The following is a 10,632-nucleotide window of genomic DNA, read 5'->3' as shown; positions in this document are numbered from 1 at the left end:
ACCTCGTTATAATCACATAATGCATACAAGTAATCATATTATCCCTACAAAATTGCAGAGTAGTAGAGTACCTACAACTGGACAATGTACAATAAAATTATTGTAAACCGAGTGTGCCTAAAAATTCATAGTGATCCGTAACTTCTAGTAAGTAATTATTATTTTTATTATGGACCTACACAAAACAAGTATAAATTAGAGAATAAACACTCAAAACAGTAATAGTATCCAAATGCTTCCCCCCTTAACCCACCGTCCATTCCTCTCACACATGTACAGCTCATTTCCATTTCTCTCTCTTCAATTTCTATTCAAGATAAGAGCACACCAATATGTGGGACCCATTAAATTATATTTAGAGGGTCCCTTCTGTTATAGAAAGACATGTTATAAGGTGGCGAGTAACGACCTATTCAACCATTGAATCATCCCATCTTTTTTATTTTCTAGTCCTTCCAATTAGGAAGGTGGTAGGAAGGTGATGGAAGTGAAAGTGATTAGTGAATAACCTATCTCTAGCTTTGCCTAACTTTGACTCGACTTCTTTGTGTTTTCCTCTAAAATATCCAATTTCACTTTGACACTTAAATGACTAGGTTTTACTAAACTAGGATATATTAGGGGCCACTTTTTCACTTTACTACCAAATACAAGTAATTGAGTGAGTGATGAATCAATCAATAGGATGGATAACATTATTCTGAGACAAATAATCTAACAAAACCCGATATGACTATACAAATCACAAACGACAATCCAAGCAAAAGTTTGAAGACTAACCCAAATCATGGCTACTTTTAGCCCATACATAAACATTACAAATTTTCATCAAATGAGCATAATACAAGAAAAATTACAATTAAGCAAGGGGTGATTGTAGATCAAAACATATTTATATTATATACTGTGGGTTTATCAAGATTGCTACATCATAAATTATATAGTCGGAAAAGTAAAAATAAAGTTTAAAACCAGAAGGCCTTCTCCCATCAGAGTGAGGCCAAACATCAACTACTGCTAGATGGGATATATGGATGCAAGAAAGTAAAATGGAAGGAAGTCTACTATGTTGGTTCTTCAGATAATCTAAAAAGAAAAGAAAAGGATAAAAATCAAAGCTAAAAATTAAGCAGGCGAAGCTTTCACCTATTTGAAAGAAGAGATCTAAAAGCAATCTCCTTCTCAGAATGTACAGCTTGCTGGTTACTCCTCGATTTCGACTTCCTTCATGGCCAAATCCTTCACTTACAGGTTCCAGATAGAGCTGTCCTGCCTCGAGAGCTGGTCGAAATCGATTGTTGAGAGGTTGAATGGGGTGCCATATCCGAAGTCTGCCATGTTGTCATTCAGAGTCATCCCATAAGAAGGATCAAAAGCCCTACAATGATCCAGCTGAATTGCATTTGACGGGTAAACAGAACCGCCCATGTTATTTCCCTGGTGGGTAACATTGCCCCCGGGCACTGCTCTCTGGTTGGAGAAGCTGTTGTCGATTGCAAGCGGCTGAATTTTCTGTTCAGGCTGGTTTACATTTGTTCCTTGGAAAACAACGCCGCCCATTGGAAACTGATGCTTATGATGTTGATTGTTGTTCCCATTTAAGGCCATCCCTTGAGCTAAAAAGGCATTTTCTATTTGGAACTGAGACACCTTTGGTTGCATCTGATTATGATCCTTCATAGTATTTATGTTCATTCCTTGGGAAGCATTGTTTCCAAACATAGCACCTTGGTTAACAAAGCTTCCACCCATCTGATTATTTTCCATAAAGTTTGCGTTCCCTGCACTGACATTCTTGCTCTGAGGGGTGCTAGTATCGTACACTGACATCAGATTGCTTATCAGATTTTGACCATCTTCAGGAATTTCAAGGCCAGAAACACTGAAGGTAGCTGGTGCCTGATTCTCAGATTGGAGAGGCAGCTTCTCCTGTTGTGCAAAGGATGTAGGAAAGTTTGAAGCTTCAATGTTATTTCTCTGGAAATTGGTTGCTCCAACACCGAGAGTAGGAGAACTAAACTTATACGGGCAGTTCTGTTGGTGATTATTTCTTGAGTTCCGATCAAGGAAACCAAGACGGCTATCCCCATAAGGGCATTGAGGATACTCGCAAACAAAAATCTTCTGATCCAATACCATATGAGACCCAGGAGATGGCTGCTTCCTCTTTTCAGTAAATTCTGAAACATGGGTATCAATGACCTCTCCCTTAATCACAGAAGCCATCATAGGGTTAGAAGTCATCATAGGATTAGTAGCCATGAATTTCTCCCTCTCTGCGCCAACACCAAAATTGAAGATATTGATATTCTGTGGCTTGCTGTCATCCACTTCACTGTTAGGATCAGTTTCAACCCCTTCAACATCATAGTCACTAGTATCACTAATGACCAAGGACCCACCACCACCAGCAGTTGGAGGTGGGCATCGATCAGGATAGAGTTTCCGGGCCAAAGCCTCTTCCTGATTGATGATGGCAAGCCATGTAGCACTTTCTTTGGCTGTCATCTTATCCTGCAGACACTTGGACTGACGAACAAGCTTCCTGATCTTTGCTATATCAGGTGACATATGCTTGATGACAGCTGTAAGAACACTAACCTTCCACGCCTTCTTCAGATCATGAGGTTTCTTATATGGTGGTGCTCCTTGATCCTTTGGGAGGCCCAACTGAGGCCACCATTCTTCATTTCCAGAGGGCCACCAGGGTGGGGGAACACCTTTCTCCAAGGGGAACCGCCTCTGCGGTGGATCACAGTGTTGCATCAGAGCTGATAATAGAGATCCAAGTGTAGTGTCTTGGAGCTCCTGCAAGGTGTGAGGAGTTGAAGCCAATGCATTGCAGTCCTCTTCGCTCCCTGGGAGGGAATGATCTGCTTGATACTTGGCAATGGCTGCAGGACCATTCCTGTCAAATCGAACTTTCTCTTTCCACCAGGCTCGCAGATTGTCAGAGGCTCCGCTAACAGGTTTTCCCTTCTCAGGAATAATCCCATAAACAAAACCCTGGGCCTTACAGACCTCCATCATTTTCAGCATGTATTTCAGAATCCCGTCCTGTGCCCTTGACATCTTCTTCCTACGAGCCTGCTCCTGTGACTGACGCTGCTTAGCTGCATCAACTCCTTCTTTGGCCTTATCTTTGCTCTGTTCCTTAAGCTTCTTCAGAAGCATCCTGTCTCTCCACATACGCCGCTCAAGCTCATCAACATCTACCTCTTCATCAGAGTAGTCCTCATCACCAGTCCCTTCTTGTTCAGCTTCACGGCCAGCTTCTCCCTCCTCCGCCATGGAAGGGGGAGGAGCAAAGAAATCAAAGCTTGAACAAAAACCCATATCATCAAGCAAACCCATTTTTGCCGATGAAATCATCTTCAAAGACCTCAAGGAAACTAAGGAAAGACACTAGCAACAGATGTTTAAATGAATGACCGACGACTTGTTAATCGCTCCGGTGAAGGTAAAGTCAAATAATCTCCCTACTTATAGAAGAAATTCCACCAAAAAGAAGTATAGAAATATAAGGGGGTTTATTTGCTCAGCCTGCAAAATGCAAAATCAAGCAACCCACATAAATATAAAAGTTACAATATTCAAGAGATTGGATTCAATGAACGAGAAAACATTTAATTTAATGTTACGCAAATTATACACATTTTTAATTAAAGTCTATTTATTACCGAGATTTGAACCATAATTATTAACACGTATTTTACAGCTTTGCTCATAAAACTCTTCACATCTACAATTAAAAAAAAGCTCAAAATATCACCTTTTCAAAAAAATAAATTATGCAATAAACACACTATTCCAAATATTTAGAAGACAAACCGATGAACTTCACAAATTCACAAGTAATGCAAATCAAAATTAAATATTTTTAAACTTCAAATTTTATCCTACAGTAAAAATGCTAATTACGAGTAATTAACTTAATTACATCAAATGACGCGTGATTTATTGATAGATAATCCATATGAAGTACAAAATGATGGAAATAAAGGTTATGATTAGTTGTGTGAAAAACAAGCATGAGAAAGATAAAGAATTGACCAATAGATCCAAGTGTGGAGACCTGTTAATTATAAACTCAAGGAATTTAATAATTTTTTCTAAATGATTAATTACAGCCAATTCCAGCAAATATAACGCATTTATCAAGCAAGTCAAACTCACTTCATCATTTTACAAGCAATTTAACTCATTGAATTAACAATTTTTCATTCTCTATTTACCCAATAGCAAATCTCACACATACTTTAATGTGACACATCAAAAGCTATCCCCAAATAAAGAGAAAATTATATGTGATCGAATACTAAGTTATTGTGAGACCGTCTCGATTTAGCCTTTTCCCGATCATATCATCTGATCAAACATTCAAATAAGAAGTTTTTATTTTTTTTATGAAAAATATAAAAGATATTTGATTAGTGAAGCAAGAACCAATTTTACTTACATCAAAAAAACAAAGAACCAATTTTTCTTACTATCCTTAAAAAGTAGTAAAATAAACTTTAAAAAACCCAAAAAAAAAAAATTTAAAAAAAATCAAACAAAATTTTAAAGAAAAAAATGAACCCAATGGCCACTTTATAAAGTTATGTAATGGGTATCGATTGGTCATAGTAATTTTTTTTTTTTTTAGGAAAGCAATATCTTTTTATGATAATCAAAACAAACAAATAATTATAAAACACAAAAAATCATGTCATAAAATTTAGGAATCATAAAAAAAAATTAAAAAAAGCACCCAAAAATAGATGATTCCCAAATATGTCCATCAAAATAAAATTGAACCAACAAACACCAAGAACAACACCAAAAAGAATAAATAAACAAATTAAATTAAAAAATAAAATAAAACCAATTATTCACCAATAAAAATTGAAGGAAAATAAAATAGATCCAAAAACCCATGAAAAATAAGCTAAGATTATTACCTCTACGTTGCTCCCATGGATGATCTCAAACTCTAGTAAAGGTGAATGATTTTAGAGAGATAAAGCAGAGAGAGAAAGAGAAGAGCTTTTTTCTCTTTTTTGGAATGGTGGTGGACAAAATGGAGAGGGTAAGAGAGAGGAAATGGAGGTTGTGGGGTTGTCTAAGATGGTGGACAGTATCTTTTGTTTTGTAGTATTTATATAATAATATATTCATAAATTTATTTTTTTTAACTAGGGTTAGTTGACTAAGAGTTACTTATTATTACATGTAAATACTATCTTTCATTTTGAGTGATTTTATTGGGTATGATACATCCCTGCCCATTTTCCCATCTTTGTAAAATCTCTAGCCACACATCTTGGGAGGAATATGCTTGCTCTTGATTTTTTAATTTTATTTGTTTTACCAAGGATGTAATATAATAATGCTATATACTAAGGTTTATGATTAATTAAGTATTTTGTGCTTCAAACTTTAACTTTTTTTAAATATAATATAAAAAATTTACCGTATATTTTGAGTTTATAAGGTTTACGGTGTATTTTGAATATTATTTAGAGTTGTTTTAATAGGCAAAAACTAACAAACGTCCCGCGAGCGTTGGATAAGACAGCTAAAAGTAGAAATATTAAATTATAATGAACATTAATAACACTGATTGACACGTGATTTTGGCATGCTTTTCTAAATTAATACTACTTTAAAAAATATTTTAAATGCTTAACTACCGTCCTAGGGGCGTTCGTTAGCAAGATCAATTTTAATATAGTGAAAGTGATTTTATTCGTTGAAATTATGTTAGAAAAAATGACTAAATTAGGGTTCGTTTGGCATCGTTGCAGTTTTCTGTTTTTTGATTTTTTGTTTTTCAAAATCATATGATACGTCGTATATTGAATTAAAAAATAATCAAACTTTTTAATATCATAATAATTTTGAAAACTGATAACAGAAAAATGGAAACACCTTTTTTTAGTTTCCTGTTTTTGGTTTTTTGTTTTAAAAAAAAAAAACAGAAAACTGAAAGAAAAAAAAACGACGCCAAGTAAGCCCTTAGTAATGCAATGTTCGATAATTATTCTAAAAATTTGAGTTTTATATTTGATGGATTAGGGTGGGTATGGGAGCGTCATCTTTACTTTTCTTCCTCTTTAGTTACAGATTCACCGTGTAAATACATCATCTGAACCGATCTTTTTTTAATAACCATATATTAAACAAAATCCTAGAATTGGAAGGAAAAAAAAACAAAAAAAAAAACATCCAAATTCGGTCAGCTCTACTTGAAGGTCTAAGATGAAAATTAGGTTATTCTAGTAATATATTATTGGTGTAATTTTACTTATTTAGTTACTCGAATGTATTTAGAAATTTTCTCTATTATAAATCTAGCTTGATTATTTTATCATAGAGTCTCATAGTTGGGAAATTCCTAAATTATGCCCAGTGGTATGTAGTTCATCTTATTACAAGTATACCACTTCCAGTTTTATATGAATTTGGATGATGAGCCATGCTGGAAATTTTTTTTTTTATTATTTTATTTTTTATCAATGGAGAATTCATTGTTAATGTTACAACGTGGATAACCCATTAGAATATTTCATGACTAATTGTTAATTTAATTAAACATGGAAATTTGATATTTCATCCCTGATCAAACTCTCCTTTGGCTGATTAATAATAGGTTTATTTCTATTAGAGATAATAGTTGATATCAAAACAGTAATTTTCTATTTTTTTTCATTATGCAATCATCATAAGAAATCACAAGATGATTTGTTTAAACTTTAGGAAAAGAAAATCTAAAGAATTTTGCATTTTTCACGCTCATGTGCTACTTAGCTTGGTATTGATAGTTAGAAAATAAAGAAATAATGACAATATAATAAATAAATAAATAAACAAAACTAATTTACTTTTCTAAGCTAGAATATTTGTTCCTAAAAAAAAAAAGCTAGAATATTTGAAAATTAAGAATCGTCATCATATTTAATAATGACCTAACTTTTACAATTGAATTTAACATAATAAGATTTTTGATATGATTGAAAAATGCGTGATTTGGTTAATTCTTTTGGACTTTTCACCCCCAAATTGAAAAATCTCTGATGACTAATAATTCTATTCGAGTTGTTTGGTCACCTCCAACTTCAGGTGCTTGAATATTAATTTTGATGCATAGTTTTTTTTGTGACGATTCTGGTATTGTTCATAGGGAGGAACATAGGACGGATCAATCAAACCTTCTGAAATAGCATCACGAACCAAATGACAGTCAACTTCAATATGTTTCGTTCGTTCATGGAAAACCGGATTCTTTGCAATGTGCAAAACAGATTAACTATCACAAAATAGCTTGATAGCTTTAGGATGTTGCACTCCCAAGCTCAAAAGGAGTCATTTTAACCACTTCAACTCACATGTAATAGTGGCCATAAAACGATATTCCGCTTCTGCAGAACTTGTAGAAACCGTAGGTTGCTTTTTGGTTTTCCAAGAGATAGGAGAGTGACCAAGAAAAACAAGCCACCCTGTCAGAGATCTACGTGTCATGAGACACGCGGCCCAATCTGAATCACACCAGCCTTGCAAGATTAGATCACTGTCAGATCGTAACAGATTACCTTGACCTGGAGTACCCTTCATATAACGCACAACCCTTAAGGCTACTTCCCAATGCTCGACTCTTGGGTCTTGCATAAACTGAGATAAGATGTGAACCGATTATGCCAAATCAGGCCGTGTAATGGCTAGATAATCAACCTACCTACTAGTCTTTGATAGGTTTCAGGATCAAAAAGTACTTCACCACTAGCTAAACCAAGCTTGTGGTTTTGTTCAATTGGAAAGCCAACAGGTTTAGAACCTAACAAACCAATTTCAAAGATGATATCAAGAGTATACTTCCTTTGACAAAGGAACAAACCTACAGAGCTACGAGCAACCTCAACGCCCAAAAAATATTTCAAAGGGCCAAGATCTTTTATATGAAAACAATCACTGAGATAAGCTTTGAAAACCCTTAAAGCAGCGGAACCATTCCCAGAAATTATGAGGTCATCAACATACACAAGAACATCTATTTGAATATTGCTTATGGTGTATGTAAATAATGAGTAATCAGAATAAGATTGCAAGAAACCATAATTTTTCAAAGCTGATACAAGTTTAGTAAACCAACATCTTGGTGCTTGTTTGAGGTCGTATAGAGATTTGCGAAGACGACATACCTTATTAGGATTGGAAGACTCAAAACTCGGAGGAAGTTTCATGTACACCTCCTCATCAAGATCTCCATGGGGAAAAGCATTGTGGACATCCATTTGATGTAACTCTCAATTTTTAGAAGCCTCTATTGCAAGAAAAGCCCGAACTGTGACCATTTTAGCCACGAGAGCAAATGTTTCAGTGTAATCAATGCTTACTTTTGATGATTGCCAAACACTACTAATCTGGATTTTAGACGTTCAATACTCCCATCGGAGTTGTATTTGATCCGATAAACCCATTGACTACCAAGAGCTCGTTTTCAGGGAGGAAGATCTTCCATAGTCCACTGCCATTATTTTCCAATGCTTGAATTTCCTTTTTTATGGAGTCTCGCCAACCTGCATCATTCATGGCCTCCTTAAAAGACCAGGGTTCTTTGCCCGAAGTTAAAGCAGCAATAAAGTTTCGGTAATGCAAAGAAAAATTATCACAATTTATGTAATGTGCTATAGGATAAGGAGTACCTGAGGGATGCTTTGGAGACGATGTGTTAGGAGATGAGGAATGTTTAGGGTAAAAATTACCCTAGACACATGGCCCAATGAGGGCCTGACACGTGTCACCTCCCTATAGCACCATGGGCACCCAACCAATGGACGCCACGTGGCATTGTACCCCCAATGGGGGAGCAGATCCTCATCTGCTATAAATAGGGGAATCATCCTCATTTATTGACATTCATAAATACACACACCAGACCCGAGCAATATTAATTGCGGAATCTCCCGAGATCCGAGAGAAATACCCGTTTACTTTCCGCACGTAATCTCATCCGGAATCATACTAACTTGATCTTCGGAGGCGGAACTCCACCCAACCGGAGCTTCGTGGTTTTGCAGGTATACAGAAGTTAGGCGTGCATTCCCGGTGTTGTAACTCTCTCGCAGGACACCTCAGAATACCCCAAAACAAGGAAGATGGACTATTTGTGACAATCGTGTGAGTGACATAATCCCGAAGCTTGACTGACCTATACTTTTCCCGCATGCTACGACCCATTTCTGTGGTTTGAGACTCATCAAGACACTAATTGGAGGCTGTTTGGGGCTCAACATTTGCTGCGGGTTCTGCTGATGTTGCTACGGGAGTAACCTGCGGCTGGGCAGTGAGTTCCGCACCCCCCCTGTGGCTAGCAAGCATTTGCCGCGGGGAGCCTACGGAGTCCACTGGTTGCTCCTGCCTAGCAGGCTGTCCAGCAGGTGCTGCACTAGCATCTTGCGGTTGCTGAACAGTGTGGTCTATTCCAATATCCACGCCCAACTCGTCTCCGGCATGCATATCATTTAAGCCCTCAATTCCCTCACCCACGTGTTGAGGATCATAATCTTTCGCAATAAATTCCGCAAAGTCATAATCCACCTTACTTGTATTCATAGGAACAATATTTTCTGGACAATATTTGAAGAATCCGGGTCAAGAAACGGAAACTCATCTTTAAAAAATTTAACATCAAGAGAGACAAAAAATTCTTTCGAATCAAGATCAAATAGATTCCACCCCTTCTTCCCGAATGGATATCCGAGAAAAATACATTTTCTACTTCTACTTGCAAATTTGTCTCCGTGTGTCTTTTGATTATGAGCAAAACAAAGACAACCAAACATACGAATGGTGTTATAATTAGGGGAGTACCAAATAAAATTTCATACGGGGTTTTATTTTGCAATAAGGGAGATGGGATATGATTAATTAAATGGACGGCTGCTAGAACACTCTCCCCCCAAAAATAAATCGACGAATTAGCCTGAAATCTCAATGCTCTCCCTACATTTAAAATGTGTTTGTGTTATCTCTCAATCCTACCATTTTGTTGCGGAGTCCCCACACACGAGATTTGAAACAATATACCCTTCACAGAAAAAAAAAATCATGTAAACAATTAAACTCGGTCCCATTATCATTTTGAACCACTTTAATTGTCTGAGAAAACTGTCGATCAATCATTGTAACAAATGACATAAACATGCGAAATACCTCAGTTTTATCAACAAGCAAATACAAAAAATATCGAGCCCCACAAGAAAAAGTGTGTCTATAGGATCCCCACAAATCACAATGTATTTTCTCAAATATTTGGGAAGCCTTATTCTCACTTATAGGGAATTTATCTCTAGGGTGTTTAGCACAAAAACAAATTTCACATGCTTTATTTAAATGACCCGTACAATTACCAACCGGAGGGAGAAGTTTTACCACTTTTTCTGACGGATGACCCATTCTTTTGTGCCACAACTCTAAAGTAGAATTAGAACCATGCACCGAAACATGTTGCACTGAAGCAGAGTCGTCGAAGTAGTATAGTCCATCTCATCTAACACTCGTTCCAATGATCTCCCTCGATTGGTCCTGTATGCACACATAGAAGAATTAAATTGGACATTACATTTCATTTCATCAATTAATTGAGAAACT

The 10,632-nt window shown here is 36.2% G+C and overlaps 1 protein-coding gene across 1 annotated transcript; it reads right to left on the bottom strand.

Moving 5' to 3' along the window:
* Positions 1 to 833: 833 nt before the first annotated feature.
* On the bottom strand, positions 834 to 5,124 carry LOC110682654 (ETHYLENE INSENSITIVE 3-like 1 protein). The gene is made up of 2 exons (XM_021858986.1): positions 4,944 to 5,124; positions 834 to 3,543 (listed from the first exon to the last, which is right to left on the bottom strand). The coding sequence occupies exon 2, from the start codon at positions 3,370 to 3,372 to the stop codon at positions 1,246 to 1,248; it is 2,127 nt and encodes a 708-aa protein (XP_021714678.1). The 5' UTR covers positions 3,373 to 3,543; positions 4,944 to 5,124; the 3' UTR covers positions 834 to 1,245.
* Between the last annotated feature and the right edge of the window lie 5,508 nt (positions 5,125 to 10,632).

Source organism: Chenopodium quinoa, unplaced genomic scaffold (genome assembly GCF_001683475.1).
Source record: "Chenopodium quinoa cultivar QQ74 unplaced genomic scaffold, ASM168347v1, whole genome shotgun sequence".
Classification (NCBI taxonomy): Eukaryota; Viridiplantae; Streptophyta; class Magnoliopsida; order Caryophyllales; family Amaranthaceae; genus Chenopodium; species Chenopodium quinoa.
This window is presented reverse-complemented; position numbering and strand designations above follow the sequence as displayed.

Excerpts from the sequence above, each read along its gene's own strand:
- LOC110682654 (XM_021858986.1), bottom strand. The coding sequence starts at position 3,372 with ATGATTTCATCGGCAAAAATGGGTTTGCTTGATGATATGGGTTTTTGT.